The sequence below is a fragment of the Ambystoma mexicanum genome, chromosome 13, assembly GCF_040938575.1.
Source record: "Ambystoma mexicanum isolate Mex_15411 chromosome 13, UKY_AmexF1_1, whole genome shotgun sequence".
NCBI lineage: Eukaryota > Metazoa > Chordata > Amphibia > Caudata > Ambystomatidae > Ambystoma > Ambystoma mexicanum.
In genome coordinates, this window is record NC_090938.1 from 58,103,161 (window position 1) to 58,129,190 (window position 26,030).

The following is a 26,030-nucleotide window of genomic DNA, read 5'->3' on the forward strand; positions in this document are numbered from 1 at the left end:
GTCATTTAAAGCTAGTAACAGTTACCGGCAAGATTATCTGACTGAGTCTAAACACAGAGCTTCACTCACTGGCTCCAAGAACACTGCGGTTGCGGCTGCTTCACCTTCCTGACTTCCTCTTCTTCTACCACCTCTTTGGACACACTTGGGACCCACACCTCACTGCAGCATGGGTGTCTTCGGTCCAGCCTTACCAATGGAGAGTTTCCTTCACTACTTTGTCCCTCGGCTTGCTTCTTTACACGTGCCTTTCGGGTTGCAGCACAAACACGGCTCTGCAATTACAGCCACTAGGCACACCTGGGAAGACCTTCAATCTCATCACGTCTCTCACAGTGCAGCCACGCAAAGGCAAGGTTTGTGAACACAGATCCTCTCAGAACTTGAAGGTGAAATCTGCTCTCCTCGTGTCCCGGAATCCCTTAAGTGATCACTTTTCCTCATGAACTGCCACCCTCGTGCTGTTCTCCTTCTACTACTATCCCCTGTCTCCGTGTTACCCTGGGCATCACAGATCAGGCCCTGGCGTGGCTTCTGTCCTTTCTCTTTGACCATCCTCCCGAGATGGAACTTGGGTTCTTTCTCTCCGCTATTACTCTCTCTCTACTTGTGGTGTCCCTCAGGGATCTAACCTGTCCCCCTGGTTTTTCAATGTCGACATGGCCCCTTTGGCCCACAAGATCTCTGCCTTCACTTCCAACTTTCAGTGCTATGCAGATGACACGCAGCTTTTTCAGGCTACCCTCAGGCTCTTCCTCCTCCTCGCTCATGCCAGACTGTCTATCCGCAATTCAGTCCTGGTGTGCTGCTAATGATCTCTGCCTTAATGCGAGCAAGATAAAGATCGCCCTCATTGGGACACCCGCTCCCACTTTCCCAATCTCACTCTGGCTGGCCTCCCTTAGTCCTGCGCACCCAAACACCAGTGAGGCAAAAAATCTATCTGGGGTCATCTTCAACTCTACTTTCTCCTTCTGTTCTCACATCTCGGTGATGTCCAAAAAATCTCACTACCAGCTGCACCTCCTCAAAGGTACTCTACCCTTTCTCACCTTCCCCCAGAGGCTCCCTGTCTCCAGAGCCCTGGTTCTCTCCAGTCTGGACTACTGCAACAGTCTCTTTCTAAATCTTCCTTCTTCTTCTCTCCGACCTCTTCAACTTATCCAGAACAGAACCGCAAGACTTATCCTAGGCCTCAAGCCCAGGGACTGCATCTCTATGGCACTGAAATCCCTCCACTGGCTCCCCGTGGCTGCAAAGATCAAGTTCAAGTCCGTCTGCATATTCCACAAGGCTTTATGGGGCCGGGGCCCCTACTATCTACAACGCTCTCTTCCCAAATAATGTCCTTCTAGAGCCCTCCGCTCGGCCTCCTCTATCTGCGGGTGAGCCATTTTTCCAAACAGAGATTTGGGGGTAGATCCTACAATTACTACTGCAGCCTTCCAGCTCCTGCTCCAGCTTCTATTCTCTTCCCCTCCTGATGCAGCCTTTTATGCCTCTTAGGTGGGGCAATTGATTTCAGGTATAGGCCCTTAATGTTAATTGCCTGACCTTGACAAAGGCTGTTAGGCATACTTGCCTGTCCTTCACTTCTATATGTCTCTTCAGCCCTCTTCTTACACGCAGTCCCCGTGGGATTCTGGAACATGTACTTCCCTTTAGTGAAACTAGGTTATTCCATTCTAATTTAGCGTTAAGGGTAGATGTAATTCCCTTAGTTATTTTAACAGAGGAGCTGTAGATTTTAACCTTATTAGAGAAAGAAGATGTAGAGAAGGCAACATTTCCACCATTGCTCGTGGCATACATTTGCTATTTAAAATGGCATTTCTTTTTAGGGATAAACAAGATTTGTTTTTCTGGTATAATATGTTGTGGGACACATAAGTTTAGGATTTACCATCTCAGCTTTACCAGGAGGTTGAGAGATATTAAAATGACAATAAGCCCTAACCTCTTCTGGCACTGCGGCGAGAGTATCCCTTGCAGAGGAACCAGATGTGTCTCACCCCACAGAATCTCCACACTATCCAGGGCCCTGTCTCCACCCAGGTGATCCTCCAGCAGTAAACCACCCCCAGCGCTGGGATCAGAACGCATCTGCCCTCTCCTGGCCACCTACGAGGAAATGTTAGGCAGAGTTTTAGTGAAGGATCCACAGGATTCTTCACAATGTCCCTAAGTTATGTGAGGGGGTATGAAATGTGAGGCGGACACGTAGATAGAGTTTACTCACAAGTAGCCATTTTATTAAATAATAAGGGTGCGAAAAGCGCCTCACTTCCCCCAACCTAACGAGGATTTCCCTGCCTGTCAAAGTAAGACTAAAGGAAAACACTCTAATATGAAAAGATATCTTTCCCTCAAACTTATACATACAACAAAATCATACATGTATCACATGGCAAGTCAAACTCAACAAACTAATAGTTATATTCAAACAGGGACTTTGTAAACAGGTATCCTTGTAACCTGGGTCGGATCCCCTTCCCAAGGATTAATGCAGGATTTTCCAAACCAAAAGTTCCAATCAAGAAAGTTATTTTCAATAGCCAAGTTCTGTTCCGAATGTAACACAAAGTTCTTTTCACTTCATGAATATTTCACCTGGCACTTGGATTGTCGTATTGTTAAACAAGATGGATCACTCTTGAAAATGATTGCCCAAAGTTTCCACAAGCTCTTGACAAAAAAATGTTATCTTCACACTTCTAGTCTGAATTCAATATGACTTCTCTTCTTTAAAGAACAACAGCTTTCACATTTCTTCTTCATAACCAATAATGCCTTGTCAGGATGGTTTTGCCACAGTTCATCACAACACATTAGTGGACTTGCCATGTTCTTTCCACCAGAACCCCACCATAATGCTGTACTTCATTATCTACTTCCTGGTCCACTAACCTGCCAGGACTAATCACTAATAGTCCCTTGCCTGGTATACTCGCCTGCCAGGACAAAACTCCTACAAGTTCTCTGTGTCGAGGCTTGCTTCAAACTTTAGAAAAATATCTGACGTTCAACAACAACATTGGGGTTAACAACTTCTTCCATAAGAGTTCAATACACATTGAAGCACTTTGTTCCACTGATTGGTTTGCTACATGCAATGAAGGTTAGTTCCTCTCCCACTTGATGATTTCTACAAGGAGGGCTTGTCTGCTGCCACCTTTGAGTTTTTTCAAAGACATCAGTTAGCGGCTGGCAATACCTCTTGATCAGATTCCCCCCTTTAGGAAAACTGCATCCCCTTTTATGCATAATTGCCCCTCTTTGACTTGGGCAATACTGGTTGTCTTCTTCCCTTTCAAGTAATCTCCCTCTGTGCAGACTACTGGGGAAACAGTATCCTCTTTTGTTTGTAATTGTCTTTCTTTGGCTTAGGCAATGCTGGTTTTTATTTTCCCTTTCAAATAATCTTCCTCTTTGTAGATTCCATTCATCTTGCTCAAATAGTGCACCCTCTTTACTTTGGCAATGGTGGTTACAATATGTCCCCACTTGGTCTCTCTCAATATCAGCGATGCGCCAAAAAAACTATAATTCATTAGTTCGGTATTCAAAAGGGTTATTGGTAGCCAGCAGTCAATTTAGGAGCGCCCCAGGCTTACCTAATGAAGGCCAACTCACCGGTCTTTCCATGCACTTCCGTCTGACCTGCTACCGCTACTTCTTTTCTCGTTGTGTCTGGGATGTTTGACAGCTTCGGTCACATTCTCACGGCCCACATCTTTTACACAGGGAGCCTGCCTTGCTCCTCGTATACTCTGGTGAATGCCAACCACCGGAGTAGGACCCCAGAGAGGAGAGCGTCTCTCTTCTACAGGATAGGCAGCAACAGCACAGCTTCCTGCTGCGCATCTTCTGCAGTTCAAAGCCTTAACTTCTACGACTCTCAAAGCACTGCTCCCCGCTTCAAACACAGCATCGGCTCTGGCGTTTCCTTCTTCTGCTTCTGTTGCTCCCACTGCTGCTATCTGCTTCTTCTTATGCCCTGCACCTGAAGGGGCTTTAAATATTTTAAAAGTCTCGCACGGTGTGGGTTATCAAAACCACTGGACTGCACATTGCCGATCTGCACATCTGCCCTCCTCTTCGTCGTGCCAGTACTTAGAGCATTATGGGACTTGAAGTCCCCAATGTTCTGAGTCAGTTTGGCTTTATCCAATTTACTGTTAGATGATTTATAGAATATACCTTTAAGGGGGGGGAGGTTTAAAGAAATGAATAGTTGTTCTTAGCTTTGTAGTGCAACCCTAACGGGGACTCATAACTATCATAAGTAGTGATATTGATTCTCTGATCCTTACATATATCCCATTCCCCTGCTGAACAGATGGGTTTTCACCATTAACTATGCGAGTAATTTTGGGGAGGGAAGCCTTACTCTGACAACAAGCCATAAGGTATTCCGGTATTAGGAAAATCTCCCCCTCTGAAGATGAATACAGCGTCTCACCTGACAGTCACTCTGTATCCTTGTGGCTTTCTCCTCTCATGTGATCCACCCAGCTAATACCACCCCCAGGGATAGCATCAGGTAGCGGCTGCCGTCCCCTGGCCACCTGGGATGAGGCTTTAGGCTGGGGCTTTGTGAGGACTCTGCAGGATTCATCACAGTTAGCTACTGCTCAAAGTCTCTACGATGGAAGGGATGTCTCTCCTGTGCCGTTATGCCACACTCTTTCCCATTGCTCTCAGTTGGGAGTCTCTCTAAGACGTGCATCCTAAACGTTCCTCAGTCTATAGCCTACACTGCCAAGTTCATCTTCCTGAACATCAGCAAAATCCATTCTTACCTTCCATTTCACTCCATCAAACTCTGGTTTCCACTCCAGCCTTCAACAGACTGGACTACTGCTCCACTCCCCACACGGAACTCCCCCTCTATACATTCACCACATGCACAGGACGTATTGAACTTCACCCCCGCACCCTCTTCAACCTCCCATCATCCCAATGAACCTCCTGCAACCGCCTTCTCCTGGGTTGGCCTTCAGTGTCCAACCTCTCTCTTTTCAAGTTTCTTCTTCTGTTTTTTAAATCTGACCAGACCCCTCCATCCCTCCTGCTACATGATATCTACTGCTGTTGGCCCCTCTTGCACTGTTTAGTCCCAAAGCCCTCCTCAACCTGCCTGCCGCTCGCCCACCCTGTGCTCCTTCCTGTTTTTCCTCCTTGCCCCTCAGGGCTCATCAGTCGATCGCCCCTCCATGAATCAAAACATCCTCGGGGTGATGTGATCTAAGATGTCCTAAAGAAGGCCCCTCGCCACTGGAAGGACCCCCTTTGTGATGGGCAGTGATGTCATCATTCCGCCATGATCCACCCCAGCCCGCATAGTTTATATACATGAAATACTGCACATTTTAATTGAGGCTTCCACAGAAAAACAGGTCTTTCTGTCTGGTTCTCTATGATGTCACTCATACATCGCAGGTCAATCACATTGCAGATTGGCAGCATGGAGAGTGTACAAGTTGTATAAAAAATAGCATTAAAGTTCTTCAAATTGCTGACAGCATTGTTATGGAAGAAATTTAGCTAGCATCTCCTTCCTACATGGCTGCATGTGTGCTTTAATAAACGCCTTTTTTTTAATTAGAATAAATGCAGAAAAATACTGTCTGCGAATTATCCTTCTACATGACAAAAAATAAATGTGGATAAATACAGAAAAACAAGGCCAAAAAATAAATATGGATAAATACAGACGGAAATGGCAGAAAAATAAATACCATAAAAATGGGAACTTTTGTTTTAATTAGTACCTTGCGAGAGAGGGGGGGATGCAGCCTCTCAGCCAATGAGGATTGCTCGAAATGGGGGCACTACCAGCAGTAATCCCCCCCCTCCGAGCCACCTCATGGCTGGCTGGAGGCCGACCATCTTCCCCTGCTGGGGGAAAGAGGTAAGTGTGGTCCTCCCCCTCTTCCCTCCCTCCTCCCCCCCATCCACAGAATTCCCTTGCCAGCCCCCACCCCCACTTACCTTCTTTTCAGTCCATTTCGGGAGCGGATGCGCTGAGAACACTTCTGTCCCCAGCGCGTCCGTTCCTGGTCTGTGACAGGCCATTATGGAAAGGAAGAAAGGACTACGTGTAGTCTCTTCTCTCCTTTCCATTGCGGCCATTTTTTTCAAATGTTTTTTTAATGGGCGCGTTTCCATTGTGGGCATTTTTTTGGTTTACTTTTTTCAATGGCCACCATGGAAAGAGAAAACAGACTTTGATTCCCCTTCCCCAGCGGCTATTCTATTTACATTTTTTATTTCTGTTCCAAAATGCTGGTGCGTTTCGGAACAGAAACAAAAATGCTTTCAGTATCCGGGTCTTACGGGCCGGGGTACTACTTGCAATAACAATAAGTGTTAATGCCCCTCTGCTCGAGGCTTATTGCTTAATTAACACCGATGGAACCTCTATACTCCTCTGTGTGGCCGTGTCTTCCAGATCCTTCTATTAAAAAAAACAGGCTGATGTGTGACATCCATTGCAAAGCTCCCAGCAATGGAGTACCTTCTGCTAGTCTGACCTATGGAATGTGCTCCTATCCAAGCAAATAAGAAAATCCAGTTCTGAACAAACATTGGCGGCATTAAAGCATCATAGATTCAACCCCATGGCACCACAGAGAAGCAGGAAATCAATTATCTGTTAAGATCTGGAGCGAATAAATAAATAAATAAATGATCTTTAAGGCTACTACTGGGACCATCACCTTGGGAGCTAACTTGGACATGTATGAACTAAAACAGATATGTTTCTGTGCTATGACGATTTTTTTAAGGAAAAACCTGAGAACTCCAATGCCTGGTAATCATTTGCAAGACCTACTTCTTTACTTTTCAGAGTCTGGGTGCCGTAAACCGAATATTGCAAATGGATACGAGACCACCACATCTGGGCGCAAGTTGGGGTTCAACAGATCTCACTACAGTCGAAAGTCTATGACGTACATAGCCTGCGATCCTGGCTACACGCTGAAAGGCAGCAGAGAGGCCCAATGTGGAGAGGCCTTTGAGTGGGAGCCGCCGCTGCCGTCTTGCCTGCTGCTGGAACGTAAGCCTTCACGCACGAAACGCCCTTCGTGTTTGCATTTGCCCTCACCACACACGAACACATTCTGTCGATAAAAGCGAGTAGAGGGGAGACAGAGCACGTGCTTTCTTTCAAGACCACGTGGGTCACTGCTCCAGAAGCGAAGCACTACACCTGCAATGATTTGCGGGGTCTCGCAGAACAAGGGGTTAACTTCGACTATGATTTAATTTTGGAACCAGTGGCTTCCCCTTTTCCTCCATTTTCCTCCAATTAAATATTGTGGGTGTGATCTGACTGATATGCAAATGGTTATGTCTCAGGGAGCAGTGAGCTGAAACTGGTTGTAGACAGAGGGTGTTGTTAGGTCTGGAAAAGATCTGGGGCTACACTAATTATGGGAATGTCGGGGCTGGGGGCTAGCTAGCCTTTTTGGTTGTAACCCCTCAGCTTCTATCCGGGGCTACAACCAAATGACCCAGGGCTATAGCTTCCTCAGCACCACCCCAAACCCTCAGCAACGCCTCTGGTTGTAGACCCTTCTGGGTGGAAGCAATTCCATAGAACAGGTTATCTGAAACATGCCTGTTCTCAGTAGAGGGGGCTCCCACACTGTTGTTTAATTCTCCAATTGAATGCGTTTGTCTCTTGTAAAATCCATTCTAAGCTTCTAGGGGCAATTTAAGTGATGGGTGACCCCCAGACCCTTGATTTCACTGTTAGGTGTAATTGAGTGTCCTAGGCTGCAAGTCAGAGTTTGGATGGAATCCTGATGGAATGTTCTATCCACATCACTCCAAGTCACTCAGCTGTTCCCATCAGCGGTCTCCAATGTGAATGCTGAAAGCACTGGGCCTTAAGGAAACACAAATGTATCTTTGGATCATAGGAAGCTTGAGGCTGTGAAACCAAAAGATGGTAAAAGGCCTTGAGGGGTCAAGACCATACAAGGTTGTGTAGAAAGAAAGGCAAACGCACGGCGGACCTGTTCAAACACTGCAATCCCGGGTCGTGCCAATGACAGTCATTATGGCCAGGTCAAAAGAGAACAATCTTCTTTTCAATTTAGTTTTGGTTTAAAAATGAGGCTCATGGGACTTGTAGGCACAAATATCTGGACAAGGACAGGCTGGCCACCTCGGCTCCAATGTACTCCGACTTAGCGTGACATTTTGTTAAACTCTGAATGTCCAAATATATAATTCAAGGCAGCAAAGAAAAGGTTCGAGAGTGTACAGAGACCTCTCTTTTATCAAAAGACAAACCCAAGAATTCATCAACATATCATTTCCCCAAAAAACCCTTGGATTCAGGAATTTGTTGATGGTTCTGTTCACTTCCCACTGAATTCACCTTCTGGCAATTTCTTTTTTCCCCAAGATTCTGCGCCCATTCAAGTCCAACATTCCGTAATGCTACAAAGCGAGGCCGTGGCAGAAACACTCACTTGCCCCGCCAAGTTCCTACCCGCCGGGCGGAAGAATTTCATATGTGCAGGAGATGACAGCGCTGGGTCGATCCCGGCCAATCACGAAGTGAGTATCAGAAATGCCTTCCTAGGGCCCAAGGATCCACACTGCCCCTTTGTGATCATCAGCAGACAGCATCCTATGAAGTGTGTAGCGCACTAAGGACTGGTTGGGGAGCCATCAAGCGCTTTACGTCTTAGCTTAGGCGGTCCTTCATCTCTCTTTTATACCAAGCATATCTATGCGGATCCATGTGACACATATTAAATAAGAATTAGACCATAGTGCATTACAAAAATGTCTATGACACAAACCGTGTTACCAAAAACATCTCCACCTTCACACTTCCCGCGCCCTTTATATCTGCACAATGTCGACATGAATCCATTTGTCCAATCTCTTCCTAAGCATCTTCCTTCTCGAGCTCTCCGCTCATCCACCTCCCAACTCTCTGAGGGTCAGATGCTTCTCCAGGCAAAGAGTGGGTGGTAGATCTCTCTCTGTCCTCGGCGGGGGCCCCCCCTGGAACAGCGTCCCTGCCTCTCTCAAACTTGAGCAGGACCACCTAAGGTTCCGGAATGAACTCAAGACCTTCCTTTTCGCTTCCGCTTTCCCTCTCTCCCTTGTTGATGTCCCTGTCTGCCGCATACTGGTTCCTGGCCACCCACTGAACTTACAGGACCAGGCTCCTGCACAACCGGTTGCCCTTGCTCTGCCTCAGGGCCTCCAATTCACTTAAGGGATTGTATCTGTAACCTTGCAGTCCCCTGATCCCTGCATTTATGAGGCACCTCCCAGCAGCACTTACGAGTTACTTTGCACGCTCCCCTTAGCCTGCTGGCACTTCTCCCCCTGTTCCCCTCACTTGCCTAATCTGAATGACACAAGACCTAGTAAGATTGTTGTTTTGTCCTCCTTCTGTCGCGCCTTGAAACACTTGTGTATAGGAGCGTTACAAATGCCATATCATATCATATCATATCACATCATTAGGCACTCACCTTTACACAGGCCAGGGCTGCAGGCAGAATATAGTCCACTGTCCCAGGTCCAAGAATAAGTTGGCAGTGTTTTTGCACAGGGATTTCACATTTGGTCAAATGGTGACACTTATTGCTGGTGGTAAGAGAGCATTGAGGGGTTACCACTACCTTTATCTTTGACATGACAGTTCCTTTAGCTGGCAGTAGATCGCATGATGAAGATTTGCAGAGTTGCAATACATGCACCCCAGCCTCTCTGAGAACAGAAGCCACTCAGGGACGACATGCCATTGACTCATATGTTATGTGTCATTGTTCTTGCATGTTTCATTCTAGGCCACGCCGGCGAGCGCGGGTGCCCTTTGCAAGACTTTGGAGAAGAGCCTAACAGAGAACTGGCAGACCATGGGCTTGCAGGACAAGTACACCCACCTGGACCTGCAGAAACTGTGCCTGGACATTCGAGACCTTCATCTACAAATTGAGAAGCTCAATGCTACAAGCACCCCGTGCGCCCCCAAAAAGGGAGGCCGTTTTTGGAATATTGGTTTTTCTGTCTGATTTTTTCAAAAAATAGGACCACCAATACATATGGAAAGTCTCTTAAACAGAGCAATGTGTGTCAGTGGAAAAGTTGCTGTTTTTAGATAAGAGACTGGCGTGGTTATCCTGGCTTCACAACATGACTAAATCGTGTGATCCTGGGCTGAAGCCATTATCTAATAAAGAAGCTTAATCGACCCACGTCACCAACCAAATGTTGCATGCAGATCCAGTAGTTGAAAAGTGCTAAAAAGATTCACACAATTCGTAATAAAATGTTATGCCCAAATCAGTCCACACTCTTGACTGTCTGTTGCATGTCTAAACCACCTCTATAGCATTAGCGACTTCACTGCAGCACCTCGTGCTAAATATTGAAGAGGGATTAGATCTGATGTAATGCTATACAGCCCACAAAATAGGTAAGTGGTGAAGCGAGCCTCGGGCTTGCCCCCGGGAGCGTAACACAAAATATGGGGCCCCCTTGTGAGCAATGCCGAGGAGTCCCCCCCAAACTCAGCAACAAATCACAGGTCGCGCCACACTCAGGGCCGGCCTAGATTACCACGCTTGCGCTATATGCACAAACATGCTGCTGCAAATGACGCTGCACACTGCACTCGGAGAAAGATATAAATATGTGTTTTAATGTGGCAATAAAACCTGAGGCAGCGGCACAATACCGCCCCAGGTAATGCCCCCCGGGGCCGTAGTTACAGGCCCGAGCGTAGCGTACCGTGGGCGGTATTGGCCCGTCGCCAAGGCTCTTATAGCCATTAGTACCCCGGCCCGTTATACCGGGGTATTAATGGCATTTTTTTCTGTTTCGAAACGCTGCCGCGTTTTGAAACAGAAAAAAAAATGTGGACAAAAAATGGCCACCGGGAAAGGGAAAACCTAGTCCATTTTCCCTTTCCATGGCGGCCATCGGGAGCGGACGCACTGGGAACAGAAGTGTTTCCATCGCGTTCGCTCCCAAGAAAAGAAGAAAAAAGAAGGTACGTGGGGTTGGGAGGGTGGGGAGGGGATAGTTTGCGGGGGGGTGGAGGAAAAAAAAATTACCTGAGTCTTACCATGGGGAGGCTCGGAGCGGGGATTGCCCCGCTTCGAGCCTCCTCATTGGCTAAGGGGCTGCCACGCCCCTCGCCGGGAACAGACTAATGTACACGGGAATATCGTGTGGTATACTCACAAAAGAGCCAATCCACACATTGTATTCCCAGTGCACATTGCGTGCCGTGTACTAATGCATAATAAAGCACACTTACTGAGAAAAATTGGCTAAAAGGCCAGAGCGCTTGCAATTGTTTTGTTTTTGTTTGTTTTGTTTGTTTGTTTATTTATTTATTGTGCGCGCCAGACCCAGAAGTATCAGGGCGCAGGTACAAAGAGAATTTACAGCTTAGTTACAGGAGTGGTACAGGTTATCTCATAGTTACAGGATAAGGGTAATTAACATAGAACAAATATAGTGGCATGTAGATGTGGACAATATGTCGTAAAATGTACAGATATTTACATATTTAACATAACTAAATCAAAAATACAGTGCATGTAGGCAGGAGGGCTAAGTTAGTGTGGTGCGGTAGAGTAGGTTACATATCTTTCTCGATGAGCCATTCAATTGTGCTCTTTCTGAATTTGGCAAACGTTTGGTCAGATCTGAGTGTGTGTGGCAGGGAGTTCCACAATTGTGCTGCCCTGACTGGGAAACTGGATCCTCCAATGGTGGACAGTTTGAATCTTGGCACTTGAAGACAGTTAGGGTTGGCTATTCTTGGGGGTCTGGTGAAGATTTTGTTAGAAAATCGTTCAGTTAGGTAGCTAGGGGCTTTGTTATTTAGGCATTTGTAAATTAGGGAAGCCGATTTGAGGTTAATTTTTTCTTGGGTGGAGAGCCATTTATGTTTCCTTCTTATTTCGGAGATGTGTGCTCTTCTAGGGATGCTTAGGACAGCCCTGAGTGTGTTATTTTGTAACACTTGAATTCTATTGATAATTTGTTTGTTTGCCCCTATGTAGAGGGCATTACAATAATCAAGTTTTGATAGGAAGAGGGCTCTGGAGAGGATTAAGCAGCTGTCAGTTGACAGGAATGGTTTCCCTGCTCTTATTAGTTTACAGGTATAGGCCGTAGATGAGGCCGGTGAATTTACCTGTTTGGTGAAGGATAGGGTTGAGTCGAGGAAAATCCTCGGGTTTTTACTTCTCTGGCGACCTTGATGGTATTCCCATCAATAATTAATGCTGAGTAATTAAGGTTGAGTTTTGAGATGCGAGCTGCGGTGCCCAGGATGATGAGCTCTGTTTTGTCATCATTCAGACATAGGCCATGGATGGCCATCGAAACCTGAACGATGCTATAGACTCTATTCACCAATGCCAGATCTTCATCGCAATCCCCCGTAAGTGGTAGGAGAATCTGGGTATCGTCTGCGTAATTGGTATAGGTGATACCCAGATTCTCAAGATCGTCAAAGAGTGGCTTGGTGAAGATGTTATAGAGTGTTGGGGAGACACATGATCCCTGGGGGACCCCGCAAGTAATAGGAATCGGGTCTGCTGCAGCCGATGGTGAGAAGACCCTCATAGTCCTGTCACTAAGGAAAGACTGTATCCAGACTATAGCTTCCTTTGAGAAGTGGGCCGCTGAGTCCAAGTGGCTGCACAGGACTTTATGGTCCACCAAGTCAAAGGCAGCTGAAAGGTCTAGTAGGAGGAGAAGTGCTAGTTTTCCCTCATCTCTTAGTGAGTCTATTTGGCCTTTAGATCGATATGGGCTGTCTCTGTACAATGTTGTGGTCGGAAGCCAGATTGGCGGGCACCTAAGAATAGATTCACCTCAAGCAAGTTCTGAATTTGGGTGTATGCTACCTTATCTAAGATTTTTAGTAGAAATGGCACCGTGGTGATGGGCCTATAGTTAGTGGGTATATTCGGGTCCAGTGTTTGTTTTTTTAGAAGAGGAAGTACCCAGGATTCCTTTAGATTACGTGGGATGGTGCCGGTCCTGGATGAGGCGTTAATGAGTTTTGATCAGTTGTGCTGGGCATTGGTCACCTTTGCAATTAGATGGTTTAAGCGCGAGAATCGTTTTCTCTACCTCAAGAACTGAGACCTTAGAGAAGTTAAATTGGGTAAGTTCTGTTGGCTTGGATTGCTGTGTTAAATTGGGTGGCGCTAGAATTTGAGCTGGTAGTGAGGCTTTCTTTAGAGCTATTTTATTTTGGAGCTTGGTCACTTTATTAGTGAGTGCCAACTGGATGTCAGTACACTAGGTTTTATCTTTAATGGAGTCATCTTGTACTATGATTGGAGTTTCCAATTCTTTTAGGATTGAGAAGAGCTCCTTCATGCTAGAGTTGGCTTGTGTTATCCTATTGTTATACGTTTCTTGTTTTGCTGTGAGGATATCCTTTTTGTATTGCGATGAGATGCTTATTAGCTTAGTTTTAATTTTTATAGTAGGGTGTAGGTTCCAGGCCGTTTCACGTCTTCTTTTCTGTAATCTTAAGTTTTTTAGGTGAGGTGTGAACAAGGAGTTTAGGTGCTTTTTAGGTTTGCTATTCCTAAGTTTTAGTGGGGCAATGCTATCAAGAGCCGTAGTAATGGCATTGGTGTATTCTTCCACAAGTAGACCTGGGTCTGTATGGTCTGGTAGGGCGTTGAGATTAGGGATGAGGTGGGGTAGGATATTGTCGACTGTGATGTTTTTCTTATTTCTCGTCAAGGTTGGTATGGCGGGAGGAGGAATGGGTACAGTGGGTCTTTTAGTCTTGACAGTGAAGGCAATTAGGTGGTGTTCAGTCCATATTTGGGGGGAGATGGAGGTGATGGATAGGTTGCAGTTGTGGCTGGCAATCCAATCAAGAGTTCTCCCTTTCGTGTGCGTGGGGGTATTCACTTTCTGAATGAAGCCCAATTCCGTAAGGATATTAGCTACGGAGGTAGCCTGATGATCGTTGGTATCATCACACCCTAGGTTAATATCTCCTAGCACTATGGTTTGTGAAGAGTTTTTTAGCTTCTCCGAGATAATAGAAGTAATGTCTTCATTAAAGGTGCTGATCGGGCCCGGGGGTCTTTAAAGAAGATGGATATTTAACGTTTGGGAGTTGGCGGTGGGTAGTTTGATGGATAGTGATTCACAAGATTTTAGGTTAGGTGTTGAAGTAATTCTCATAGAGAGATTCGTTTTTGCTATAATCGCTAATCCTCCACCTCGTGAATCAAGTCTGTCTGCTCTAAGGATAGTGTAATTATCTGGGACTGCTAACGTCAGTGCTGGGCCTGCTGCCTCATGCAGCCAGGATTCCGTGATGGCGATGAAGTCAAGGTCATTTTTCAGAATGGTCTCTGCTATGTCTGTAGCATGGGCGACTAAGGATCTAGCATTAATTAATGAGCATTTGAGGTTTTGTAATGTAACACCAATCCAAAATTCCAATACATGCAAGTCACCAACAGTGCACAGGAACATGAATGCTTTGATATAATTCTTTTCTATAAAAAATGCCATACCACCATGAAAACATGTCAAAATGGCTGCACAATGTAGGCCAGCCTAGACACGTAATAACATATTACAGTAAAGCATGCCAGGCCACGTTTAGACATACTGGTTGCACCAAAATGCCAGTCGAAGCAGTAACACGTATCATGGTTATTTTATCACAGAAGAGAACACATCACACCTGCGCTAAAAACACTACATTGGCTACCAATAAAACAACAAATTCAAATTCAAATCAATGGCCATCATGCACATAGCAATCCAAAACCAAGCCACAGAATTCCTGAGAGACAAATTACACCTACATCACCCAACAAGAACGCTCAGGTCAAGCAATGACATCCGCCTGGAACCGAAACCCTACAACAGAAGAAAACTCGGAGGATCCTCTTTCTCTCACCTCACACCAAAAATGTGGAACGCCTTACCAAAGAATATAAAGAACACAAGAAACCACCTACTATTCAAGAAACTGCTCAAATCCTGGCTTTTCACTGCACAACTAGAAGAACGCCCACAGGGACACATACATACCTGGTAACAATTATGAGTGAAGACACCGATCCCGGACCCCAACAATCTATCAACTACAAACGGATTCTAAGGAAGACATTCTATGACGTATCAAACTACAAACTGGGAGATAGCCATAACAAGAGGACACTAATGACCGAATGCATAGATTCATCAATAACACCCTGGCCCTGATTCACAACCCAAACCCAGCAGACCACCATCAACTATAGACAGTGAGGGAATAGGGTGCAGCCAATCCACAGCACCAGCACCAGTGGGGGTGGGACTAGACATAACCGGCCCCCCAACCTAAGACCCATACAACACAACCAGGAACGCGCCGTGCCATCTAACTTAACAGATAGATGGCCAAGAAATGTAACCAGATACTAAGCGTACCCACAGAGCTATTTAAATAGAACAAGATCGGCTAGAACCTGGACCTACAACCCACTAACCGAACTTCAAATATCTGCATACCTAATTCACCCGAAGACCCACACAACCATTTCTCGGCCAGCAACCCGCACACATTTCATCACACCACAGCAACAATAAACAACACATAAACTGCATCAACAGCACACGAGGTCTCGCTCCGATCCGATAATTTCACCAAAGCTCAGCGCATGGTGGAAACCGAACGGAAGCCGCCAACAGCACACCACTTCTCTCACTCTCCAACTCCCTCTTCACCCGACTAACCTAACTCACCCGCCCTCTTGTTACAGATCCGCTTCAGCACCTGAGGACCAACTTTGTTGTTGACGGTGCGCGATATAAATATCTTTAACATTAACAGATGCCTGAAAAAATATACAATGCTGCAGTAAGAAACTGTTAGGCTGGCAGCACCCAAATGCCAGTATAGTCAGGTGATTATGCTTAGCAGGACTGCTTTATCTGAGATGCCCAGTTAAAAAAAAGTCAAGCCAAAGTAAGAAATGACTAGACTGGCTGCACCAAAATGCCTCTGCAGCCACTAATACCACAAATCATGCCTGCTTAGCATGGACATGGATGACCATTACAATTTATTGCACAATCCCCTTCCCACCCCCCACACATCCCCTCTCCCTCCCCCAGCCTCAAAATCGGCTTCTCGGACCAGAATTAAGGCCACGTCCCTTTTCCTTGTCCCTGTGCTTTCGTATGAGGCTCCTTGCATCACAGGTATGTACTGGGATGAGGAAGAGTTGGACTAGGAGTAATGAAGATTACAGGTAATTAAACCAGGCATTACCTCCATGTCCCTCTACCTCATCCCAGTACTTATGCATGAGTCAAAGTGCCTCACACACAAGTACTGGGCCGAGGAAGAATGGGGCTATGAGTAAGGAATATTACCAATAAGTAACCAATGGATTAACAAGTAGTGGTGCAACACCATTGAGCTGACTGGGCTTCAGCCCTCTCTCCCACCCCCCAGGCCCCTGACATTTTGGGCTATATTGACTCGACCTGCTGATCTACAGAGCCATTGCCGGAACACAACAGGACACAGATGTTAAACGGCACTTGGGTTTCGCTGTTAACAAAGGCCCGGCAATTACTAAAGTAAAGCATTTCACTGTTAGTACTTGCATTCAAATGCATAATTCTTTAGGCAATTACATCTTGATGTGGGTTTAGTACTTGCATGCCAGGGAAGTGATTGGAAGGGTATAGAGGAGACAGGAGAACGCTTATTCTCACAGCAGTCCATAGGTGGGTGCTTTCAGACTTAAAGGAGAGAGTCAACTGTTTGTAACATTGAATCTGTACTAGAATAGTCTCATTAGAATGCATAAAGAAGTTAGAAGCCCCCACACAAACACATTTTCAACTACCCCACCGCCTGTGAAGTTAGCACATCTCCCAACAATTGAACGGGTAGCACCCTGCCCCGAAATGTAGGTTTTGTTGTGCCCCTGCACACAAGCACACACACCAATCACCATACACACACACTCGCACCCCCAGCCACCCATACATTTAAGTGTGTACCCTTTCACCATAAAGGCACACCCAGGCAGCCCCCATACATTTCAGTGTTCACTCTTTCACCATACACTCACACAGGCAGCCACCTATACATTTAAGTGTGTACCCTTCACCCTACACTCACAGAGGCAGCCACCTATACATTTAAGTGTGTACCCTTCACCCTACACTCACAGAGGCAGCCACCTATACATTTAAGTGTGCACCCTTCACCCTACACTCACAGAGGCAGCCACCTATACATTTAAGTGTGTACCCTTCACCCTACACTCACAGAGGCAGCCACCTATACATTTAAGTGTGTACCCTTTCACCATAAAGGCACACCCAGGCAGCCCACATACATTTCAGTGTTCACCCTTTCACCATACACTCACACACTCACACGTCATGGGGTTGAGGGGAGCCCTATTACTTACTAAAATTGTTTCTTTTTTAAGTCACTCCGACTTCATAAAGAAAATATTTATGTTAAGGACCGAACCATAATGGAAATAATTTCTTTATGAAGGCAGAGTGACTTCAAAAAGAAACTATTTCTGTTTGAAGTCATAGAGATCCCCCACACCCCATGACATGGAGGCCTCCAGGCTAGAGGCTTCCATGTCATGGGGTGGGCGGAGACCTCGGACTTCAAAAAGTAATCGTTTATTTCTGTAGTCACTCTGCCTTCATAAAGAAATTATATCTGTTACGGTCTAACAGAAATATTGTCGTTATGAAGGCAGAGTGACTAAATTTAAAAAGAAATGTTTTGGTCCAAGCTGCCCTCCCAGGATATGTGGTGGCGGGGCCCTGCGCACTGCAGGGGCTGCGGGAACTGCAGTGGCCCCCGTTACGCCAGTGCTTGGCGCGGGCTCAAGTCCTCACGGCCGCAGCAGGCAGCACGCACCAATGACGCTCAGCCCGCATCGGGAGCCCATGGGAAAGGGAATCTACAGCAAGAGCCTGTCAAACCCCTCACCTTTGAGAGCAGATACACAATTGTCAATAAGCATCCGCAGACGGACAGGGGCAGAGGACAGAAGCCTGCCTTGCCCACATCATTACACCCTCATTCTGAAGACAAGGGCTCACATCTCTCGATAGCTAACATCTCTTTGCAAAAAAATAAATATAATCAAAATTGGGGTGAAAGATGGTTGTAAAGGAAGCATAATAGAAATTCTGGTCTCCTGCTCCTGGTGTCAGACTAATGGGGGAGTTGCCAGCCAGGTGGGTCAATGCACCTACTGCAGCAATCTATGTGTAACCTGTCAGCCACACACCCAGTTCCTATTGAGTTGCTTGCTATGCTGAGGAATGTAGTCACCCCCACATCACCTCGAGATGGCTGCCTGTTTGCTTGCTAGAAGGAATTTATCAACACTGTCCCCTGTCTTTCCCTTTCTTCCCTCAATGATTTAGGGCGTGTTAAAAGCAGAGAGACAGCCCTTTGCTATTTGTATTCAGTACAATTAAACCTCGTTATCCTGGCAACGCTATCTCCTGGCCTATTTCCTTAGCCGGCTGTCTTTCTTCTGGAGTGTGCGTAAAAAGGGACTTGCCTTCAGGCTTGTGGAGCCCAGAGTGCACAAAGCGAAGCCACGCCCATGGTGAGTATACAGACACATGGGGGGCACTGGACCCATGGCCACTCTCACGAACCGCTTTTTACAACTGTCCTCTGGCATCCCTAAAATGGGGGGGCTGGCTCCAGCCTTGATTTAAGAAATACATTCCAAAGATGGTCAATATTGACTCAAAATGGTTGAAATGAAATGTTTTTGCAAACGTGAAATTGACACTCAGAGACTAATGAAACGTGAACAAATGATTTATTTATTTATTTATTTATGCATTTATACAGCGCACCTAGCCCAAAGGCATCCAAGCGCTATAATGGTAATTTTTACATTGAGCTTAAGAATATGGTTACAGGTTTACTGATCTTCACTACAAATAGTACATTGAATATAATATTTACAATATATAAATTAGTAATCACATTGGTAAATTTAAAAGAAAACAACCAGTCGAAACAAGATAATAATTAGCTGTCACAAATATTCCGATCTCCAGCTCAAAATGTACACATTGTAGATTCCATACGAAGTGCTTCAAAGTAAACTACATTTGACTTCACAGAAGAAAATAAAAGGTCAAATAGGACCAAGGGTTTAGGGGAGCACGTCTCCCTAAAAGGTTTGGTATTGTTTATTTATATAGGCGCCTATGCACAGGCAAGTGTTTCAAAGCACTCACGGAGGGTGGGAACAGGGGGGAAAACGACAGTCGCCCAGAGCCCTTGAAATTCAGAGACTGTAATAGTCTGCAGATCAGAGAAGTGCGTAAGGGCGTAAAATACGGTTGAGACACAGCAAATGGGCGAGCTAGTTCAATCCTCGAAACACGGTGACTGGCACAATACTACCACGTTCTTCGGAGCCATGACATGTGGCAAAATAATCCAGAATTGACAGTGTGGTTAAGAACAGACGCATTTGGAACGCTTTAGCGGTGTGGCTAAAACGGCTGTCAGCTGCTCTCTGCAAGGTCCAGCTAACAGTGAGCAGCAGTGGTCACATGATGCTTTCTTTGAGAAATGGATGTCTGCTCTGCTCTTAACCTGGGCATTTGTCCATTAGCTATGCCATATGCATCACCCATTACTCATTCTTGCCAGCCCCTTTCCTTTCCCCTCCAGTAAGGTGCTGAATGAGACATTTTCCTTTGGTTTGGCATAACAAGGCCACAGATTTATTTTCACACATATATATAACCACAGCAAACAGATATTGAAAATAGTTCCAAAGATGCGGCGACTGCTCCTCGTCCTGCTTCCCCCTTTTTATCCATGTCCATTGCAGGCCCAACTCCCCCAAGACCTTCGAGTCTGAGAACCGCCTGCCCCTGCAGGTTTGCAGACTGGGGGAGCGCCGTTTGTTGGGGGTAAGCTGAGCCCCAAATGCTACCGCCAGACACCCCCGCCGTTTAGGCTCCCAGGAGGTGCTGTCCAGAATGGGTGAAGCCCCTTCCGGTTTAGCAATGGCTCATTCGGAGTTTTTCTGTTCTCATTGGTCGCCACAACACCGCCTGGTCCTCCTGTGACAACGACGTCCAGGCTCTGCCTCAGCTGTAGGGTGGGAAGGTGGGAAACGAAAATCCTCTCCTGCTTGGCGGGCGCCCGGCTGCTGGAAGAGCTGCAAGTGCTCCTGTGCCGGGCACCCGCCGCTTATGATTCCCAAGCTCCTCCCCTTTCTTTTGTTGCCCTTCGCGGGCTTTTGCAGCGCTTGGCGCTCTTTTTCTGCCTCTTGCCGCCCTCTCCCCTGCCCCCGCGGGGGGGAAGGGGGAGAGAGCGGAAGGAGGATGGCCCCTGCCCCGGTTCTCGGGGTGCCTCCTCCATTTCCCTTGGGGTCTCCGTTTGTCACCTTCATAACCTGGGCATTTGTCCATTAGCCATGCCATATGCATTACCCATTACTCATTCTTGCCAGCCCCTTTCCTTTCCCCTCCAGTAAGGTGCTGAATGAGACATTTTCCTTTGGTTTGGCATAACAAGGCCGCAGATTTATTTTCACACATATATATAACCACAGCAAACAGATATTGAAAATAGTTCCAAAGATGCGGCGACTGATCCTCGTCCTGCTTCCCCCTTTTTATCCATGTCCATTGCAGGCCCAACTCCCCCAAGACCTTCGAGTCTGAGAGCCGCCTGCCCCTGCAGGTATTTGCAGACTGGGGGAGCGCCGTTTGTTGGGGGGAAGCTGAGCCCCAATTGCTACTGCCAGACACCCCCGCCGTTTAGGCTCCCAGGAGGCGCTGTCCAGAATGGGCAAAGCCCCTTCCGGTTTAGCAATGGCTCATTCGGGGTCTTTCTGTTCTCATTGGTCGCCACAACACCGCCACGCCAAAGGTGGGTTACTGCCCACCATGGCTCCCCCTTTTCCTAGTTTGTAGCTCTAGAAGTTCTGTGTACACCTTGCTGCCCGGTGCCAATCCTTCTATCCTTCTTTGACCAGGGATGTCACCTTTGCAGTTGTGCCTGATCCTGGGGTACCTCAGTACCCCCCCACATTTCCATCCTCCTTGACCTGCTCTCGCACCACCGGCTCCTGGTTCTACCACTGCTTTGAAGCCAACTGCCTCCTTCTCTTCCAACCATCTCCTTACTAGGCAAAACTCTCTCAACACTCCGTGCCTGGTAACACCCTGCCCCTGCAGGTGTTTTAGGAGTGAGAGAGCCCCATTTGTTCGAGGAGGCTGATCCCTTGTTGCCAACACCAGACGCCCCTGCCGTTTTTAGGCTCCCAAGAGGCACTGGTCCGACTCCGTTCCTTGCATTATCCAACCATCTCCTTCGTAGACACAACTCTCTCAACCCACCGTGCCTGCTACCTCCCTGTCCTTACAGGTGTTTCGGGCTGAGAGAACGCCATTTGTTCGAGGAAGCGGAGCCCTCCTTGCCACCACCAGACGCCCCTGCCGTGTTAGGCTCCCAAGAGGCGCTGGTCCGACTCCCGAGTAGTGGAGTCTATACACAAAGCTACTGTACATACTGACTTGTCTTTTGGCTCAAAACCTATCCCACCTTTTGCCACATACTACTGGTGTTATATTGATTCCACCGAACTGACCCATGTGCGCAAGCCCAATAAATTGCGTTGTGTATTAGTAACTTTCATGGTCACTTCTGTAGCCCAATGGATAGCCTGAGCCTTCTCCCCCGCATCAATGCCCTTGCAACTACCAGGCCCTGCAGTGATAAGGTACCCCACCATGACCCAACCTGGACAACCTGTTTTGTAGGGTATGCCCTCCTGTGCATTGACCTCGGTGGATCAGCCACTGACCTGAGTGCCCCAGCAACCTTCACCCCCTGGCCAATTCAGATATGTCCCATCCCATGCCCACAAGAATCTGCCCAGATATGGTGGCCTACAAGGGTATCCATCTACCTCCGTGCCCTTATTGCCTCCCCGGCCTATTCTCCCATCCTCTCCTAACCTGCTTTATATCATTTGGAACGTTGGTAGGAGGATAGGTTTTTTCTAATGCGCTTAATACCCCGAGGTTTCCAAGCGCTAGCACGGGATCAAACATTTGTTGCTCTGTGTCACCTTGCTTCCAAGTCCAGCCTGCTCCCCCTGAGCTATCCTCACCTCTACGCTTTGTACCTCCCCTGATTAGCCCTATTCACTTAGGTACATTCACTCTTATGTCCTCCAAATTTGCAATGCCTTGCCACTCCTGTCAAATCGTGTGACTCTGCGTGATCCCGACCAACCACCTTTGCGTGGTGGAAATTCCCTTAAAAGCCTGCTGCACTGAAAAGTTGTCTACCGCAACGTCTCTTCACGGGCCACCAAGTGAGTTCTGTAATAGAGTCCCTCACTGCAAACCCCTACCAGTTACTTGTGAACTCAGCTGACCCATTTGAACACTCTGTAGCCCCTGTGTCACCTCTGTGGCTGCTACCACAAAACACAAACAAATGCCGTCAACCCACGTGGCTGATAACTAATCCAATGTTGCTGTGCCATAACTACAATTAGCTACACTACTCCTAATCGTATTTCACCTCCAGCCACCCGAGCAGCAACTGCGGTACCTAATAACAGCGCAATGTGATATCATGTCCCCACCATGGACTTAAACCATGTTCGTCCACTTTTCCTATATTGTGTGTCCGAGCGCTTTTACACCCGCCATAATTCCAGATACTTTTGCTAACTTTACATTGACCGCCATTGGGGCATCTTGACCTTCCAACCGCCCCAAACCTGTACCACTAGCTGCTTTACTGGAGCTCTACTGGTGCCTAGCCCCATCTTTCCCAAGAGTACAGCTGTCACCTACAGTGAAAGCCTTAGACCCCACTCCACTACAGAAACAGCAGCTATACCACCAACCCCTGCACCATGTGGCAGTTGCGATAGCACCGCACAAGAGATATGATCCTTCCAGAAAGCTCCGCCCAGGTAAACTGTGGCCCAATCGAAAGCTTTAACCCTCCCATGTGCAGTTACACGGGAAAGTGGTGCGGTTTAAAAACAGTCACTATCTAGTGGTATTGCCGCTGCCGAAATTACACATGTTAATCCCCCGGCTGTAGCCTTCCATACTTTCCCTGGCCGCACACCATCACCTCGCTGCTAGTGGGTCGCTCAGCCTGGCCAAAATAAAAGCGACACATAAGACAAGTTGAAACCTGGCAGTAAACATGGAATATTCCCTTGATGACACATGCAAGCCCACTGCACTGCTCACCCATCCCAACTGACGGTAGTTCGCCCTCATTTCCGATGTTCATGGGCGCCAATGCCCTGCCTAAGCCCCACGAGAAGACACTCAATGTCACCCATACTGAACACGCGGGCACCTCGCAACCTTCCCTGCAATGCGCAACATAACGCATGTGTGGTGCCTAGTTATAGTAAACACGTCCCTACCTCTGACGGTGTTACCCAGTCATCAACAGGGACCTCCACTACTATAAGTCCCAGACTGCCAAAAGAAAACCGGGCCTTGACCGGTTTCCCCCCCAAAATGCAATGGCTAACGAACACGGTATCTCCCGCATGTCGCTTTGCCTCTGACTTGTTACCATGCCCTCCGTCGCTCTCGTGTGCAACGTAATGCACTTCCCCTCCAAACGGTAATTTTCTTAATGCTGGAGGACATATTGGCCGGAAAATCGCGTACCAGCTGTACGTTCAGCTCGTCGCATCTAGGAAATATAAAGAGTTGCTTCTAAAACCCCATCCCCTATATAGACCACTTTTGAAATGGTGTTGCCATGGGGTCCGTGCAAGGCGTATGAAACTGCCTCCCTTTGTTGTGCTTGGGAAAGCACGACTGTCATCTCTGTAATGTGTATATCTACCGCTATTTTGTACTGTAAATCCCTGACCCTTCTCCATTGAAAAGCAAGGCAACGTGGAAGACCCCTGTCCTGCATGTCGTACCACCCACTGTCATAGTAAATCCATGCAACATTAGCCCCGAGTGCACAGTGGTAAATATCGCCTGATGACTGGGCAGGCGGCAATGCGGTACATATTGACACCCTGTACAAATTAAAACAACTCGCGGCACTCTTCAATAATTCCAACACCGCACAGAACGCCAACAATGATGCCCACCCCCATGTCCTGTAATAATGCAAACCCCACACGTTGATTGTAGTCTGAAAAACCCTAGCTCACGGGCTACTACACAAGCCGTTAATCATAATGATCTCCGGCGCCACAGCATGAACAGGTACCACCTTCCTTTTATCAAAGAGCTTGCTACCGACATTTCTATCGTGTTGTACCACTGTACGCAATGAAGTGCTATTCATCATTTTCCTGCAAGCAACGCAGTAAGTTTAGGTCAAAGGCTTATAGCACTGCATACTATTGTAACTGTACTGTTACTTATAACGTGCTTAATTCCCAGCTGTTTTTAAGCCCGAATCTAGCGCCTGGACCTGTGTTGCTCCGCGTCTTCCACGGTGAGCACGTTGCCCCTGCGCTATCAGTTACACAGTTACACTGCCCCATGCCGCCCCGACGCAGAAAAGCAAGAAACACACCTTATTCAAAGGATGTCGGCTGTGAGGGGCCGACCTCCGCCTGCTGCGGCTCCTTAGCCCACTCGGCCATACTAACTCCAGAAACCCCTGCAGTGTCTGCCGAGCCGACTCTACCCCCGCCCTGCCGGTCTTTGACCTGTTTGAGTACGTAGCAGTTCTCTGCAATAGGCACCGGCATTCCCCGCACCTGGCGACTGCCTATAGGTGGCTCCGAGTATCACCATGCCATGCAGTCTGATCCTAAAACCCAGCCGCCCGGGACCGGTCCCTACTACCATATGTAGTGATTCATAAAAGCGCCTGAAGCCATACATAGCAAGCTTCCTCTCGCTGCTCATTGCTATTTCTAAGGTGCCTGCCACCATATTGTTAAATGTCTATCCCACTTTAAGTGGTTATTGCGGTCGAGCTTTTCTGACAAACCTTTACCTTTATACTGTTATATCCTCTCAATTCCTTCGCTTGGCTTTAACCAAAATATGAGCCCGGGCTGTCTACCACCCTGCCCTTAACACACAGGGTTATATTCTCCGTTGTTTCATCTGAGGAGGAGTTTGAGCCACCAACCTTCCAGGTTCGATCCACGCGCTTTTACTGCCCGTGCCACAGAGACTGGCTAAAATTCGCTGTCTGAACCCGGCTCGCGTTTAGACATATAGGGGGACTCGGGACCGTATTTATTCCTTACACATTTGCCTTTGCACATCCATTAACCCCCCTCTTTCTCCGTTACGCTTGCTGCATCATGTACAATTTCTACATGGCCCATAACACTCCCACCTCAAATGAGCCCGCTTACTTGCTCCGGCGACCAGACCACCAGTTACTGAAAACCCCTTCTATGGAGTTACGGAGCCAGCCGCACTATGATTATCGACAAACGGAGCATTCGGCTCTCCCCCCCTGTGTGTACCTTCTCTCCCTCTCTATCCGCGACACCCAAGCTCCTCTCATGACTGCAGCAGGCACACAAAATCATCCATTGGACCACCATGACATCTAGGATCTCCCACAAGAACGCTGGAAAGGCCTTCAGCTGCAGTGGCCGCCACACAGCAAGGCGAACAGGGGTGAGCCAGGAGAGCAGGAACCGAAAAGGACATCCTTCCTGAAACGAAAATCCTCTCCTGCTTGGCGGGCGCCCGGCTGCTGGAAGAGCTGCAAGTGCGGGCGCCCGGCTGCTGGAAGAGCTGCAAGTGCTCCTGCTTGGTGGGCGCCCGGCTGCTGGAAGAGCTGCAAGTGCTCCTGCTTGGAGGGCGCCCGGCTGCTGGAAGAGCTGCAAGTGCTCCTGCTTGGAGGGCGCCCGGCTGCTGGAAGAGCTGCAAGTGCTCCTGCTTGGAGGGCGCCCGGCTGCTGGAAGAGCTGCAAGTGCTCCTGCTTGGCGGCGCCCGGCTGCTGGAAGAGCTGCAAGTGCTCCTGC

General features: G+C 47.6%; 1 protein-coding gene across 1 annotated transcript in view; it reads left to right on the forward strand.

The window, feature by feature from the left end:
* The window catches only part of LOC138520080 (C4b-binding protein-like), a 56,440-nt gene extending 46,111 nt beyond the window's left edge, over positions 1-10,329 (forward strand). The window contains exons 9-11 of the mRNA XM_069632605.1: positions 6,854-7,063; positions 8,423-8,577; positions 9,831-10,329. Coding sequence (XP_069488706.1) covers positions 6,854-7,063; positions 8,423-8,577; positions 9,831-10,055 — 590 coding nt within the window. The 3' untranslated portion in view covers positions 10,056-10,329. The remainder of the gene's footprint in view (positions 1-6,853; positions 7,064-8,422; positions 8,578-9,830) is intronic.
* The last annotated feature ends 15,701 nt before the right edge of the window (positions 10,330-26,030 follow it).